The sequence below is a fragment of the Sparus aurata genome, chromosome 1 (genome assembly GCF_900880675.1).
Source record: "Sparus aurata chromosome 1, fSpaAur1.1, whole genome shotgun sequence".
NCBI lineage: Eukaryota > Metazoa > Chordata > Actinopteri > Spariformes > Sparidae > Sparus > Sparus aurata.
In genome coordinates, this window is record NC_044187.1 from 24,526,631 (window position 1) to 24,543,384 (window position 16,754).

Here is a 16,754-nt window from a genome sequence, read left to right on the forward strand (position 1 = left end):
CAGCAGCAAACACACTGATGATGGCCGAGGCTTGTGGTGTCAGACAGAGCAGATCACTGTGGCTGTCAACATTTCTCCTACTCAGGACTAATTTTAATATAAATAAACTCTTAATAGATCTACTGTGAACAAATACACTGACAATGAATTACATTATGGTAGCTGACGTGTCTTAAAATGCAACAGGGACACTACTTTTTTCGTAGCCTATATCATTGCTGGAGATTGAAAGACTTAATTTTCACACTTGTATTCTGCTGATACCGAAATTTAGAATTTGGACCCCCTTCAAAATTCTCACAGTATTCTGCGGTTCAAATTAACTGGACTTTTCTTTTGATTGCATTTTAAAAAGAGTTGTTTTTTTTTGTTTGTTTTTTTCTTTCTAATAAAAACATAATCACCAATTGAGCTGATTATGAGGGATTTCTTTTATAAAATCCAACCTTTGGACCAGTTGTTTCAGTAGATTAGTGTACAAAATGTATCGTATACTAGCTGTGGTTAAAAAAATTTTTTGCTTTAGAAGTGCATAAAATACAAAAAATGACAACAATTAGGCTACAATTTGTATTTTAATTGTTAAGCATGATGTAATTTGAACAGTTATAGTTAACAGTATTTTCTGCAACACACTTTTTTTTTGTCTCACACGCTATGTAACAAAATATATATAATTTTAGAAATAAAATCAAAATAAATATGTCTGCAGTAGCAGAAATACCACCTGTCAGTGTGCACAGGCACCATGGACAGCTCCATCATGTGTTACCTGTTCAAAGAACCTGAAACGCACCACTGTCCTCTTATTTCTACCATCCCATCTTTTATTCTGACTGTTTCCTGATCAAACTTCTTCTTCTTGTTTGGAAAATTAAACTTTCCCACCATGACTTTCTGTTTAAGATATGTCTGATAATGTAGACTCAGTCTGAAAGAAACGATGGGTGAGAAAAAGTAAGAATGTCACAGAAATATCTCCCAATGTTGCCTTCCAGCAAAGCAATTAAGAGTGGCCTGTTTCCTCTTTAAACTATATAAAAACTAAATCCGGAGAGCAGGTCATGTGCATTTTATTGACACACTGAGGTGGGGAAAAGTATATATACATATAGACTCTGATAAATTGTTGTTTCAGGGGAAGTAATTCTAACCAGAAGTGAAACATCTTCAGTGACCTATTTTGTTCATGTCCTCGATACCTCAGCATTTTATTTTCATTTACCACAGTATTTTATTTTATTTCATAACTACTTCAGCATTTTATTGTATTTGTTACTTTATTGTTTTTTGTATATTTTTATAGTACTTTATTGTTTCTATCGATCTGTCTGTCTGTCTCTCTATCTTAACAAACTAAATAAACAAACTCTTTGTCACTGAATAAACAAACTAACTTTTAAGAAACACAATTCTATACTATTTTCCTTTGTTTGAAGCTAGAAATCTAGCAGGATCCGCCAAATATAGACAGTATTCTAGGAACTTTATTTTCCTCAGAGAACAGCTTGTTTATTCAGTTGAATGAATACATCTGAGTTTGTATTATTACCTAATTAATGTTGTGAATATTAAAACTCTGAGTTTGGAATCATTTTACAAATTACTTAGTGCCCTTTTTAACTTTGATGCTGTCAATCTGTTATTTCATCCAATATATATTTAAATCAATGAATGATTATGTTCAGTCAGTTGTCCTCATGGTCATTATCTATATTGGTGTCATCACCATGCACTTCTAAAAAATAAACATAACAACAGACCTTCATCAGCATGAGGAGGTTTGAGACTTCACCAATAAATCTCAGAGGGCAGACAGTCTGGACCGAGGCTTTTAACTGATGGATGGCCTGTATTCACTCATGTTTAATCTCACCTGTATGTGAAGTTAAGCTTGACGAGCTATATGAGGGCACACAATGAGAAAAACAATCCCCTGATAGTACTTTATTGTTCATGCATCGTAAATAAAGCCCGCCTCACTATTTGTAACTCTTTCATTCGGAAAAAAGATGCAACATCACGTTGTAACATCTGGTATTAAAATGTAGCGTGTTTTTGTATCAAAGAGTCATTTAATCCAGAAGACTCCCGAACACTTGTGGTGGGAGTCTTTCCCGAAGTGTTTCCTTTCTGTTGCTCACAGATAGTTTAATCACGTCCTTCTGCTGCAGCTCTCGCGGATCTCCGAGTTGGAGACTCCATCCTCCACCGCGAGACCACAGCGAGCAGCTCAACCAATCACAGGAGGGAGATGACACAGTAGTATTTACATGGTGTCTATACAAAGGAATTGCTCTCAGCGCTCAAACACATTCATCGTTGATTTCAGCGAAGAGAGAAAAATGCCTGAACCAGCGAAGTCTGCCCCCAAGAAGGGCTCCAAGAAAGCGGTGACAAAGACCGCCGGAAAAGGAGGCAAGAAGAGGAGAAAGACCAGGAAGGAGAGCTACGCCATCTACGTGTACAAGGTGCTCAAGCAGGTGCACCCCGACACCGGCATCTCCTCAAAGGCCATGGGCATCATGAACTCCTTCGTCAGTGACATTTTCGAGCGCATCGCCGGTGAGGCCTCCCGTCTGGCTCACTACAACAAGCGCTCCACCATCACCTCCAGGGAGATCCAGACCGCCGTCCGCCTGCTGCTGCCCGGTGAACTGGCCAAGCACGCCGTGTCTGAGGGAACCAAGGCTGTCACCAAGTACACCAGCTCCAAGTAAACTCAACCTGACATCTACAACAACCCAAAGGCTCTTCTAAGAGCCACCACCTCTTCTGAAAAGACACGTTCCACATGTATCTGTGTTGACTGACTTCAACTACAGAAACCGTGACTGAATCAATGACGTCTGGTTTCAAGTGCAGTAACCAAATGTACTAATTGGTAAGTGGGTCTTGATCTTGCACAGGACTTAAGTATTCAATGATGAACAGTTTTCGTGCTGCTTGAATTGATTCTATACATGCTGGAGGTGTTCAACAGATCTCATCTCATGTTGGAATGGGGTTTGTTTTACATGTGTAAGTGTAGTACTCTCGTTTCTGTACTTGAATGTATACCTGCAATCACTGGTGATAAATGACTTGATTTCCCTTACATTTCTTTGATTTATAAAAATTTAGTGCTATTCTATTCATCACCATAGGCCAGGTTGGACATTAGCGATCCAGGTGATATGAAAGTGGTTTTCATTATATCCACATGAGCTATGATTCAATATACTCATTAAATGTGCCGATTAGATACTATGGACAAATTCATACTGTCATTTTGTCTGGAATGGGGTTAAGGTCGTCCTTTCAATCACAGGGTAGTTAGGATTGTCTTGGCCACTAGTAACAATATTTGTATTTAACAGATGAGATGTGGCTCATTGTGTCAGCAGGTTTGCCCCTTACACGTGGTGGTAGCTTAATGTACCTGCTGCTATGTTGACCCCTTCAGATTAATGAGGCCTGCTATTCAAAAGATGCCTGTCCAAGAGAAACACACAACCATGTTCTATGATCCAATAAAGCACATTAACCGGGGAAAACGCTCTTTTGAATGTGTGTGCGGCCCTTAAAAGGACCTTTGGCTGTTTAGATTTAAGGACACAGCAGTTTAGCCTCCGAAGCCGTACAGTGTGCGGCCCTGCCTCTTGAGAGCATACACCACATCCATGGCGGTCACGGTCTTCCTCTTGGCGTGCTCGGTGTAGGTGACGGCATCACGGATGACGTTCTCCAGGAAAACCTTCAGCACTCCGCGGGTCTCCTCGTAGATCAGACCGGAGATACGCTTCACTCCACCGCGGCGGGCCAGACGGCGGATAGCGGGCTTGGTGATTCCCTGGATGTTATCACGGAGAACTTTACGGTGACGCTTGGCGCCTCCTTTACCGAGTCCTTTTCCTCCCTTGCCTCTTCCACTCATGCTGTAACCCTAAATTAAGTCTGTTTCAAGTCTACTGATAGGCAGAAATGCGCCATATATCCCTGAGCTGCGGACGTAAAAGAGAAGGGATGACGCGAGTTTGACTGGGCGGTGCTTCAGCGGTCATTCATACATCGCAGCAGCTTGTTTGTGGTAACCCTGTAACGCCCCCTGTTGTAAAATTACAACGTTACCTTAAGCCATCCCAAAAAACAATCTGGTATATTTTCTCTTATTTTTTTTAACCACATTTACATAGTCATTGGGACCTATTGTTCAGTCTCACAATGCTATTGGATAGTACATTTGTTTATAAGTCCCACTTAATGGCCATGAACTCACACAAGCTCTCAAGGTTTCCTTCGAACAACATCTCTTTGTTTCATTGGATTCATCAGATTCAAGTAAGTAAAATGTCTATTACATTTGTTTACATTGCTATCATTACAATGTCTAGAACATGTACATATGTAGTTATTGTGGAATAGATTAATCAAATTTAATTCAGACCTTGTTATATATTTGTTGCAAAAATAATAATAGTCAAAATAGCAGGCTTGTTGCAGCGTGCACAAACAGGTTGTATTCCCTCCACTACACCACTGCCTGAAACATAGTATTTTCTTTATACATGGACAACATACTAAACTTGGGTTGTGTTCAAATTTGACTGATTTAAAAGGGTTCATCTGATTTATCTCAAAAAAATATAGTTCATTTGATCAGACTGACCTAAAATTCCATGACTTTGTCCACAAAGAGGATGTTAACAGACAACTCAGTTCTGGGAAAGGTGTGGATGTAAGTGGGGGTATGCATGTTTTCCTTTTAGTATGATAATCAGAGAGCACAACAAGCCATATTGTCATGTCAAGGCAGTATTGTGTGACTATATGGCTGGTGATTGGGATGCATATTTCATTTAGCATGATAAGTAGAGAGCATAGGCTAAGCCATTTACATTTACCTTTAGGGCATTTAGCAGATGCTTTTGTCCAAAGCAACAGCAACAGTAACAGTAAGCTGACAGTATTGCCTGCCTGGAAAACATTTCTACCCTGAGCACTTGGTCCACCACCCTATCTATTCTTTCAGGTTATTACTACATTATAAAAAGCATATTTATACATATTAATTTATATTTTATTTTCAGAATGCCACCAGCAAGGAGAGCGCTGCAATACTGTGTGCAGGATGTGATTGAAAACATCCAAATTGGAGAGAGTGAAGTTGAGATGGAACTCGATGACACTGATGAGAGTGATGAAGACTCAGATGAAGATGTCTGTCAACAAGTGGACAAAGAAAACCATCCACCCATGGACTGTCCAGCTGATAATTATGTGACCATCGAGCCACAAACCGACAAACACACCACGCCCCCTGTCAGGTATCGATGGCCGAAAAAAGATTTCATCATTTCCAACACTAATTTTTCTGGTCTGGATATCACAGGAGATGACATTTCCCTCCACACACCACTGGAATACTTCCAGAAGTTTGTGTCCAAAGACATGATCGAGGCTCTGACACAAAACACAAATGAGTACAGCCTTCAGACACATGGAGCATCTGTAAACACCACTGCAAAGGAAATTGAAAAAATGTTTGGCATGTACCTGAAGATGGGCCTAGTACAAATGGCTGGAACCCGTATGTATTGGGAGACAGAGACACGGCACTCCCCTGTTGCTGATGTGATGCCACGCAACAGATTCCAATCCCTGTTGACGTCATTACATTTTGTAAACAACATGGCAGTATCTGAGACAGAAAAGAAAGACAAACTATGGAAACTCAGACCATGGCTTGATTCATTCAGAGAGAAATGCCTGCAGGTGATACCAGAAGAGCACAACTCTGTGGATGAGATGATGATTCCTTTCAAGGGGAAATTCAGCAGCATCAAGCAATATATGCGAGGCAAGCCAAATCCATGGGGATTCAAAGTGTTGGTGAGAACTGGAATCTCTGGCATGGTGTGTGACTTTGATGTCTACCAAGGCAACGGATTACCAGCCAAATCTGAACTTGGACTGTCAGGTGATGTTGTGATGAAGCTTGTTTCAACACTTCCAGAAGGTCAGAACAACAAAATTTATGCAGACAAATATAAGTTCCCCCTCAAATCCCGTCGCTGGTACATGTACATCTTCTGGCACACCATCATCCTCGCTGTGGTCAATGCCTGGCTCCTCTACAAACGGGACTGCAAAGCTCTCAAGATGTCTAGCAAAGACACAATGAACAGGAGACAGTTTCAGGCACAGCTAGCATCCTCTCTCATCCTGGCGAACACAACACTCCAAACTCCAAAGAGAGGACAACCATCTTCAGGCAAAGGGAGCCCAGCCACACAGATGGTGACATCAGGAAGCCCTCTGAATTCTCAGAAGAGACCATCCAAGAGATGTGCACACCTACCATTGGATGTACGCAAGGACCAAGTCGCGCATTTCCCAGTGAAGACAGGGAGAGGACGCTGCAGACACTGCAAGAAGGGATACACCAACACTCAATGCAGCAAGTGTAATGTTCGCCTTTGCTTTTCAGAGGACAAGAACTGTTTTTTGGACTTTCACTACCAATAAAACCAATAAAAGTCAGTGATGAAAAGAAAAAAGGAATGAAGAAGTTGCTAGAATAAGATAGGATTTATCCCATTTAATCTTTTTTTTTTTTTTCAATAAATGACTTCATTGAAATATGACTAATGTGTGATTATTATTCATGTTTTACCATAAATGTTACCTTTTTATGGGGCTAAGTAAGCAATCAAAACTGCAAATCAACCCCTAGTTGTTCTGAATTGTTGTTCAGACAACGTGAGTGCATATACAGAAATTCTGCTCTCAATTAAGACCAATATTACAAGATTTCTCAAAAAAAAAAAGCATAAACATTTAAAAAAAAAAAAAAAACCTCTTTCATTTCTGCATCAGGGGCCTGCTACAACAACATCTGAAAAGTAAAACAATTATTATTTTGTTTGGGTTTTTCTATATTTGGGTCTTACAGGGTTACAGGCATTTTAGCAGACACTTTTGTCCAAAGCTACTTACAAATTATTTTACATTCTTACATTCTTACACTGATGGCAGAGGCTGTCATGCAAGGTGCCAACTGCTCATGAAGAGCAATTTGGGGTTTATTGTCTTGGACACGTGGACATGCATCAGGGGGAGCCGGGATTCGATCCAGCGACCGTTTTTATTGTCTTTAAAATTAATCATACATTTTAAAACAATCGTTGTTTTAAACATCGGGATGTTAACAACCGTTTTGAAATAAAACACAAACTTCTTCCCTTAAAAAGCACTTTTCCCGCTGAAACTCAGTCTGCCCTCGAGTCTGTCGACTCAGCTGCAGCTGCAGGTCACACACTCCCCACACTGTGTGAGCCGGCGGCCTGTAACCTCTCGGTTCACAGGCAGCACGGACTCACGTCATTAAAGCAGTACACCTCCTCTGTGTAACACTCAGAAGTTTCCCCACACATGTTTCATCTACACATGTGTGTGAATATGAGCCCACGAGCGCCGTCACTACGCCTCGTGCGGACAGCGCGCACACACCTGTGTCTGTGCGCAGCGTCTCCTCTCCTCATCCTCCGGTGTGTGAGAGTTTTAACGCTCCTCAATGTCACGTTTACGAGCCTTCTCCTCCTAAACGGCGACTTCTTGACGCGGAGTTGTCTGCTCATTACGCACCGTCTCCCCGGCAGCGTCCGGCCGCGAGCCCGTGCGTAATGCGCTCTCCAGAGACTTCCTCGCAGCCCTTTCGGTCCGAGCCCCCCATGGGTTGCTCCCGGAAACACTCCGGCACGAGCAACGGCGGCGAGGGCTCTGGCTTGGCTCGTCTCCATGACAACCACAGCGCATCAGCTAAATGTACGCCCGCTTTCAGAGCATTACTCAGAGTGGCGGCGCGTCTGTAGATGGACAGGCTGATCAGCAGAGGTTACACACTGCAGTTCGCCTCTCCTCCCCCGCAGTTTAACGGGATTCTGGAAACAGTCCTGTCATCCCAAGAACTCCGTCTCGCTCTCCAGCAGAGTTGGCAAGTAACGAAGTAAAAATACTTCGTTACTGTACTTAAGTAGGTTTTTCAGGTATTTGTACTTTACTTGAGTATTTATTTTTCTGACGACTTTTTACTTTTACTCCCTACATTTAATTTTTTTTTTTTTGTACTTTCTACTCCTTACATTGTCAAAACAGGCTCGTTACTTTTTTATTTTTCCCTCCGCGGATGACGACACAACGTATAAGACGTAACTACCTAGAGAGTGAAAGTCAACCACGGAGAGAAGCGCCGTGAGTTACAGGTTGTATTAGAGAGAAAACTTGCAGCAGCGACATGGAGGAAGAAAGTGAACAAACCAGGGAACGACGACGCATCATATTCGGAGAAGCAAGACATTCCCCATTCATGACTTTATTTAAGAGAACTGTGAGAGGTTGTCGGCTCCAAGAATGATTCATGGCGAATGCGTTGTGTCCTGTGCCAACCTAAAAACCACGAGCTTCTGGCGTTAAAGAACTCTCCGTCAAATCTGAATAAACACATACAGGTAAGGTGTATTTTCAGTTGTTATCATTAGCTCATTTAGCATTTCTTGTAGGCCAGTTTACAACATTAGCAATGCTATGACAACACATTGTTTTGATACTATAGAGCTAACACTAGCTAGGGCTCGGTAAAAAAAAAAAAAAAAACCCAATAATCCTCAATTAATTGCCGTTCTGCCACTGTTGTGAGACGTTACTCTTCAGGGCTCTCTGCCAGAAAGTTCCTCTTTGGTAGGTTTAGGGGTTGAATGGTGATTTAGGTTAAAATAAATACATGTTCTGTCAGTAAAAGCTTTTAAGCCGAAAGGCCTGAAGGCTAACGTCACTTGTGTGCCAATAGTTGTTTATCATCTATGTCAACTCCGCACAAAAACAACGTTAAACATTTATCTAACAATTCTGTCAGGTGAACCACTTTTCTCTTATCTTTGTGTATGTCTGTGTCTTATATGTGTGTGCTGTCACTCCTACAGAAAGCATGTGAGTCACTTGGAGAGACACAAAAACCTCACTGCACCTACTTTGAAGAGTAAGTCGACCTCAGATGAAGGCCCATACAAGCAGCATAAACTGTGGGAAACCAAGCTAGAGTCCTACCTGGCCTGCCTGGATGATACATGGATGTCCTGAAATCTTTCCCAGCAGTCTGCAACGTGTCACTGAAGCTCAACACACCTCTACCTGCCTCAGCTGCCTGCAAGAGGCTTTTCAGCACTGCAGGACTGATTTTCAGACCCAAAAGTACATGCCTGGATTCAAAGAACTTTGAGAACCAGATCGGCTAAATAAACAATTTTGGGATTCCTGTAGAGATGAGTGAATATCTCACAAAGAAAAACAACTTGATTAAACTAGTTTCCATGTTGATCATAATGTTTTAAGTTCTGTTGCTGAAATTGAAAACTGATTTGCACATTGGCGTAAATTAAGCCTGTCAAAACAAAAGTTTTTCTATATAAAGTGTTAAAAGATACAAATTCTGTTAAAAGTAATATGTTAAGTATAGTATTGAGAGTACCAAAGCTGTTATAAAGCTGAAGTATCCAGGTGCTCATGAGGACCTCTGGTCAATTCAGTCTTGATTATTCTGTCTGAAATTTAACTTGCAGCAAACAGACCAGTGATTTATTTATTTTTCTCTGTACCAGAGCTGTGCAGGTTGTGAATAAAGGAAAAAAATGTTGTGTGCCAAGAACTTTTCGTTTTGTTGAGTTATCAAAAGAGGTATTGTGTATTATTGACGGCAAAAATTATTTTTTACTTTTTACTTTTGTACTTAAGTACATTTCAGAGCCTGTACTTTTTTACTTTTACTTGAGTAAAGGAGCTGAATCAGTACTTCTACTGTTACTAGAGTAATTTTTTACACAAGTATCTATACTTCTACTTAAGTACCAAATGCGAGTACTTTTGACACCTCTGCTCTCCAGTCAGAGCTGCAGGAACTCCTGATGAAAAATGCAATTTCCAGGGTTCCTCAAGGAGAGGAAAATCAGGGTTTTTACTCCCGTTATTTCCTGCTCCCGAAAAAGACGGGCAGGATGAGACCCATCCTCGATCTGTCTCTGTTCAACAAATCGATAATGGAAAGACGGTTTCACATGCTGGCGATCAGACAGGTGCTGGAATGTGTTCACCAGGGCGACTGGTTCACTTCCATAGACCTGAAAGACGCGTAATTCCACGTCTCCATCCAGGGGTGCAGAACCGATTTTTTATTTTTTTTGCCCCTATGCAACTCATACCATGCCACCATAAATCAGAACTTCGTAGAGGCTCGCCATATCATTCAAAATGCACTGCACAGGGAATCATTTATTGTGCTTACCTTTCTTGTTTATTTGTCCTATAAACAGCCAACAGTGGGCATGTAATGTCTACTAATGTTCTTATCTTTCGCCTCCCTCCAACCCTCCCAGATCCCCAATTCTTCTTACCATCTTCCTTTTCTCCCAGTGTATGGGCATACTTTATGCATGATTAATTGATATGGATGAATATCAAAATATGAAGCCCTAACCAAGTTGTGTAAACTAACTGATCATGTTTTTACAATGCCAGTTAAGAGCACAATAAACACAACACAAGTTGACCCAACAAAATCTGATTTATTTACATACATTTATATAAAATCATTCCTTTTTTTGTTTTCATCTGTCATTTTCCAGGACTCCCTGGAAGAAGAGATCCTGTATCTGTATCACTCTTCTTGTCTGTATCTGGACAACTCCTGGATAAAATAATTTGCATTGTAGTGGAGGAGACCAGAGATGGAATGTGGAGTCAGAAATATATTTGTCAAACATTATTTATTCCAACATTTCAATCATTTCTTTTTAGATGTGAATCTAAAATGTAAAGAATGTGAAGTCTGAAAATACATTTGTTCAATTTTGAATAATTTAGGATATTTTTTATTGGGGGGGGGGGGCAAATCATGTTTTTCAGAAATTCCCCCCAGTCCCCCCGGGATCTGCACCCATGTCTCCACCTGTGTTTCTCTGTGATGGATCATTGATCCATGCGGTGAACAAAGAGCAGAGTGAAGGAAACTCTCTGAACATCAACCTCAGGGACGAATGTGCAGTTTCTGTTGCAAAGAACTGAAGCAGGGCCCAAACAGTATACACACTCACACAGAGTTTTCTGGAGTGGCAGGGAAGTACATTTATTGCCCAGCTAAGGTCCTCTCCTTATACAGAGGAAGGGGCATGACGAAACATATGCAGGGGGGTTCGCACCCCATCATTTTATTACATGGAAAAGGAGAGGTGGGCAGCAGAGAGAAAGAAAGAAGTAACAATTTTGGAGGTTTCATGTATAAAGTATGTTTGTTTTGCATAAAAATCTTTTTGCCATTTGTTACTACACACTTTGCCTCTGCTGTGCATGTGTTCCATTGTCTCTCTCCCCCTCTCTCTCCCCTTGTTTCTCATTCCACCCTCCCTCTCTACCTGAGCACACCTGAGTGTAAGTGGGGGAGGTGATGAGATGGCAGAGAGTGCAGGGAGAAGCATGGAGATCACACACAGGGGCAGCAGCACACTTGTGAGAAGTGTTCTCTCACTTTTTTTCTCCTTTCTGCAAGCGGGTTTGGTTCTTGCCCATCATTCACGTTTAGGTGCTGGGGCTTTCTTATTTTAGTTTATTGTTTGTAGTTTGGGCTGGAGGTTACTGGTTGTTCAGTTATTTGTCTCTTTTGTTCCTTTTGGCCAGGATCTTCAGCCCCCTTTTGTTTGTCCCTGGTTTTCTTTTGGGACAATTTGAATTATTTAATAAAGCTTGTGAGTTAGCCTTTTATAGCTCATGCAATTTGGATATTTGAATAGATGAGGTGGTTGTTTGAATATGATCTAATAAAACCTTGATTGTGAGTTAACACTTGTTTTACTTGATTTCATCTTCAAGGTACTGAATAGCTTTTTGCACTACGAATAATAGGTCGAACAGGTTTTTTTCATAAATTCATTTCTAATACCCGAGCCATACAATCTTGTTTCCACCATGGTGACCTGGAAGAGGGCAAGGCCACACAAGATAATTAGTCATAAAAAAGAAAAACATCAGTATGAAGAGGCATGAAATTCATCATGTCATCAGCAGCACCTTAAAGTCTGATCTCACATGAATTGGAGGCCAATCAGATGAGGCTAGGATTAGTGTTCTACGATCACATTTTCTTTCCTGTGCATGAGCAGTCTCTCTAAAAAGCCGCTCACATGCTGCACTGTCTGGGAAACCATTGTTGAACTTCACAAACACTTTGGACATTTTGGGTAGAGATTTGAAAGCATTTTATGGGGACTCATCTGATGACTTCATAAAGGCTTTCACCTCTTCCACTTTGTCATCAAAGAAAAAAAAAAATGTTATATAGGTCTTTTTTTTTATATATAACAAAAAAATTTCATGTTTTTTGCAGAAATGTTAGTTTGTAAATTGAGTAGTTAAACTACAAAAAAATGACCCAAAAAGTAGTTGAAATACTTGATGCAGCACAAAATATGAATGTAGTTTAACTATGAGCAAGTTATACAGCAAATTGTAGTTAAGCTATATAGTTCAACTACATGTGGTTTAAGTCTCCCCAGCACTGATTAGCTAGATATTTCAAACTGAACTGGTGCAGTTAACCTCCCTAATCTATCAAATTATAAACAACAAATTCAGCAGTTCAGTATCATGGTCAGAGACAGTTCAATTCAGCACCTTGGGCAGTGTGAAAAAAGACACTGCAATATGACTGGCTGTCAGTGATTTAAAAGTAACTATGCAGACACTTGGACAACTTTGGGACAGAATATTCCCGTCCTTGCCTGGACACGAACAAGCAACCTCTGAGCCCCATCGGTAGAGCGCATGCGCAGTGAAGATGGCCTTCAACAGGGAGGCAGAGTTTGTTCTTCTTTATTTCTTTCTTTGTTCATTTGTTCTTTTCAAGGCGCGTGCATGTAATCCAAGCTCGCGGGAGGCTGAGGCTGGAGGATCGTTTGAGCTCAGGGCCTCTGAGCTGCAGCGGACTATGTCAGCAGGTTGTCCGAAGGCGGGTGCAGCTGCCCAGGACGGAGACGGAGCAGGTCAAACCCGCCGTGCCGCTCAGTAGTTGGGACCCCGCCCGTGAATAGACGCTGTAGTGCAGCCTGAGTAACACAGCGGCACCCAGTCTTATACTGTCTTTATTTGTTACAGCAGCTCAAGGACGAAATTTTGATTTCAGAGGTGGGGGGACACAAGTATTTTTAATAAAACTCCAACTCTTTCAGTTCACTGTGTTTTCTAGTAGTTCTTCTAATTTTCTATTGCTACTTTTAAGTTTACAGTCCCCTTTTTTGGTTTGCCTGGTTGTGAAGCATGTAGCAAAACATTATCACCCAATTCTGTATTTCACCTTGTTAGTCAACTTCACTCCAACTTAGTGCCACCAATTTTACACTTATTTTTGGAATATATGGTAAACAGACCTCATTTTATAGAGGAAAAAACTTAGTTTTACAATTCTCATGAGTTTGGATGTATAAAATCACATTTGTAATCTGAGGTTTTACTGTATTTTTCCCTAAATCGTTCATTGTTGGTGTTCTTTTTCAACAGTTGCTGCCTTTCAACATAAAAATGATACATGAAAATAAGTGTAGGCTATCTCTTTGGCATTAGATATAAGCTTTTTTAAAATCTTGATGAGGCTCTACAGTTATAATAAAAATAATAATAATAATAAAATAATAATACATTTTATTTATCAGCACTTTCAATAAAACTCAAAGACACTTTACAAGATCATTGAGAGCTTTGCAATTGATGAGGAGGATCTTGAAGTGGATATGCTGCTTTATTGGGAGCCTGAAGGTGTAACGCATTTCTTTGAGTACCGTATATTACCAAATAATAGCCGGTTTCAATTAACCACAGGATCCCCTTTAAACGCCTGGTGCAGGTGTATATTTTGATAAATAACCGCCGGTTCCAAATAAATGCCGAGTCTAATTTATTTATTTATTTTTATCAAGGAAGAAGTGTCCACTGATACTGCACGTTTTTCTACTTCGCTCGTGTTTGCTTTCTGTCAGTCTGTATCACTTTGATGATCGCCATGGCTCCGGTGCCGCAAAAAAATAAGAAGTAGGACTTGAAATTCAAACTTTCTTCGTAAAATATGCAGAGGAAAACTCGGGAGAAGCGACCGCTAGACGTTTCTTTGTCGACCCCAAGAGAGTGAGAGATTGTCGAAAAAATAAAATGGAGCTTCATCGTCTGTCCGAGGAGGACAGCAACAGGACCAGGCTGCCTGTTAGAGGAAGGAAGAAGGCTGGCGAGGAGCTTCAGATAAACATGTGGGGTTGGGTTATCAGCAAACGGGCACGCCACGAGAGAGTGTCCCGCAAAATGATCAGGGCGATGCCGGAACAAATGTATGCCACCGTGAGTGACAGCAGAGATGAGGAGTTTGCTACGAGTGCTGGTTGGCTGAATCGTTTCCTCCGCCGCAACAATTTCACTTGCAGAAGACGCACAACTGTTGAATTAAACGCCTGATCCCAAATAAACGACTGGACTGTTAAGTGATTGAAACAAATAAACGCCCCGGCTATTATTTGGTAATTTACATCCTGGCTGCGCCTAATTATCAAACACACACACACGCAATCATGTACGCACATGGACACCGATTCAAACGTTAATGTAAATGAAATCTCTGATATGACAATCCTTCTAGCGGACGTGACCCAGGCAGAACAAACGCCCAATTTACAGTGGCAGATTAATAAGAACTCCTGGGCAACTAGCAGACCGGTGTGCAAGCGAGATGGAGTTACAGTGGGGACGGCCAATCACATAAGAGACGGCAGAGCCAATCGAGGAGCTTGTGGGCGGGTCTAAACTCATGGAAACAGGCTCCCGCTTGAGCGGCCGTTTTCCGCTTTGTCCTAGTGCTTGACGTGCCTCTGTTAAATATAGCGTAACATGGTTTTTGGACGGTAAAACATAAACGGCCTTTTGAAAAAGTGCAGGCCGGGGACATGTCCCCTGTCCCCCCCCCCAAAAGAAAAAAAAAATTACGTCCGTGCAGCAGCTTCATCATTGCTCATTCAGCTCGTTTCCATCAAAAACCTCCACAAACCAGCTGTGTTTGTTTGCCCTACACCGCCTCCACCTGGAGGAGCGGAGCAGTGACCTTCAGTCAAACCAGGCAATGTGACACCACACACAGTCAGCTAACAGGATCTTCTCTCAGTCACTGAACCAACTTGGAGGAACTGATGGAGAGGAGAAAATACATACTTTTACTGTCTTTGTCTAATATATACCTTTTGTGAGGTTGGTGGTGTGTGTGTGTCTCAAAAATGGCTTGCTTTTTGTGACTAATTTTGGAAGTCTGAGCTTCGCTGTGCAGTGATGTATGTGCTGGGTTTGACACCGGAAGGTCATTTTTCAATTAATCTGCTCAAAGACTCACCTCCTATAAAAGCATGTTGGAAGCCAATCATTTTCAAGTATGTAACTTGCACAAAATCATCAGTAAACACTGACACAAAGACAGAATGTACCTTACAGTGAAGCAAGAGGCATTTTGTGTCCAAATTCTCAAATCATAAACATTCGTATTGTCAATGATTTGGGATCTTTTTTAATGACGAAGAAGTAGGCTACAGGTCATTTTAAGATAAAAAAATCACATGAGACACAAAATATAATTCAAAGCAGAATATCTATGTGTTCAAACATTTCTGGAGTAGTATTAAACATTAATATCTTTTTATTTGATGCATCATTATTTTTTGCTTTGTCCTGTTGGTTTACACACAAATAATACAAATGAATATTCACATGAGCAAGAGGTGCAACAAACCTTCGACCCCCACGCTCAGTGCTCACGTGACACGACACAACAAATGCAGGCAGGGTCAGATCACCAGCAATTGGCACATGACAAAACACGGACTCAATGATCAGATTTAAACAATAATTGTTTCTAATGTCCCAAGAAAGTTATTTGCCCCCCTGAACACCTCGAAGTGTAAAAAATAATGATTTTATTATGTCAAGGTCAGTATGAAAGAGCAAAACATAGACATAATAAATAAAAAAAAAAAAGGGGGGGGGGAATAAAAATGATCATTGCTTTCCGTCAAATTCTTTTCACATAAAATAATAAAGAAATCTAGCATCCAGCTAGGTAGGTTCTGATTTCACCACCGCTTCTGCCGCTATACTACAATCCAACTCAACCCGGTCCACTGCCGGACCCAGAGCCGGAACGAGATCGCTATCAGGGCGTCCCTCTGCCTGTGTTGGGGAGCTAGTCCCCAACCGTGGCTCATGGCCGGGACGGCCCGTCTGCAATACTATTAGCAATCAACCAAGCAGGACCCAACGGATCAACCAGCTATGAGGAGAGTCTCAGAGCCCGGCTAGCGGGAGCAGTATGAGTGCAATCATTCCTACAACAGTTGAATGGAGCTCATCCCATATTTATAGACCTCTGGCGTCGTCCTCGTATCACTTATGGTACCCACTTATAATTTTAAACATTTATTACGCCTGTCACACAGTCACAAGCAGAACTCACTCACCCCTCACTCAACAAACAGTTTTCACATTTCAAATTGCTTTACTTTTGTAATTATTGGCCTCCGTTTGGCTGAGATGGGCTGAAAAGAATTTTCATGACGTAATAATTCATAAGAATTCATAGAGGGGCGGAGCTACAGGGATGGCCGCGGTAGCGCTGGCCACCTCTGGAACCTGATTGGACACCTCAGGCGCCA

The 16,754-nt window shown here is 41.3% G+C and overlaps 2 protein-coding genes and 1 long non-coding RNA gene across 3 annotated transcripts; 2 read left to right on the forward strand and 1 right to left on the reverse strand.

Moving 5' to 3' along the window:
• Positions 1-2,326: 2,326 nt before the first annotated feature.
• Positions 2,327-3,531, forward strand: LOC115583807 (histone H2B 1/2). Its single transcript, XM_030421001.1, has one exon. It carries the CDS (start codon positions 2,346-2,348, stop codon positions 2,718-2,720), a length of 375 nt encoding a protein of 124 aa, XP_030276861.1. The 5' UTR covers positions 2,327-2,345; the 3' UTR covers positions 2,721-3,531.
• On the reverse strand, positions 3,517-3,920 carry LOC115583860 (histone H4). Its single transcript, XM_030421070.1, has one exon. The coding sequence runs from the start codon at positions 3,914-3,916 to the stop codon at positions 3,605-3,607; it is 312 nt and encodes a 103-aa protein (XP_030276930.1). The 5' UTR covers positions 3,917-3,920; the 3' UTR covers positions 3,517-3,604.
• Positions 3,921-8,103: 4,183 nt separating this feature from the next.
• Positions 8,104-9,682, forward strand: LOC115583887 (uncharacterized). Its single transcript, XR_003984448.1, has 2 exons — positions 8,104-8,489; positions 8,961-9,682. It is a non-coding gene; the product is annotated as an uncharacterized LOC115583887 (long non-coding RNA).
• The last annotated feature ends 7,072 nt before the right edge of the window (positions 9,683-16,754 follow it).

What these genes read in the sequence shown, in the direction of transcription:
- LOC115583807 (XM_030421001.1), top strand. Translation starts at nt 2,346, where the DNA reads ATGCCTGAACCAGCGAAGTCTGCCCCCAAGAAGGGCTCCAAGAAAGCG.
- LOC115583860 (XM_030421070.1), bottom strand. Translation starts at nt 3,916, where the DNA reads ATGAGTGGAAGAGGCAAGGGAGGAAAAGGACTCGGTAAAGGAGGCGCC.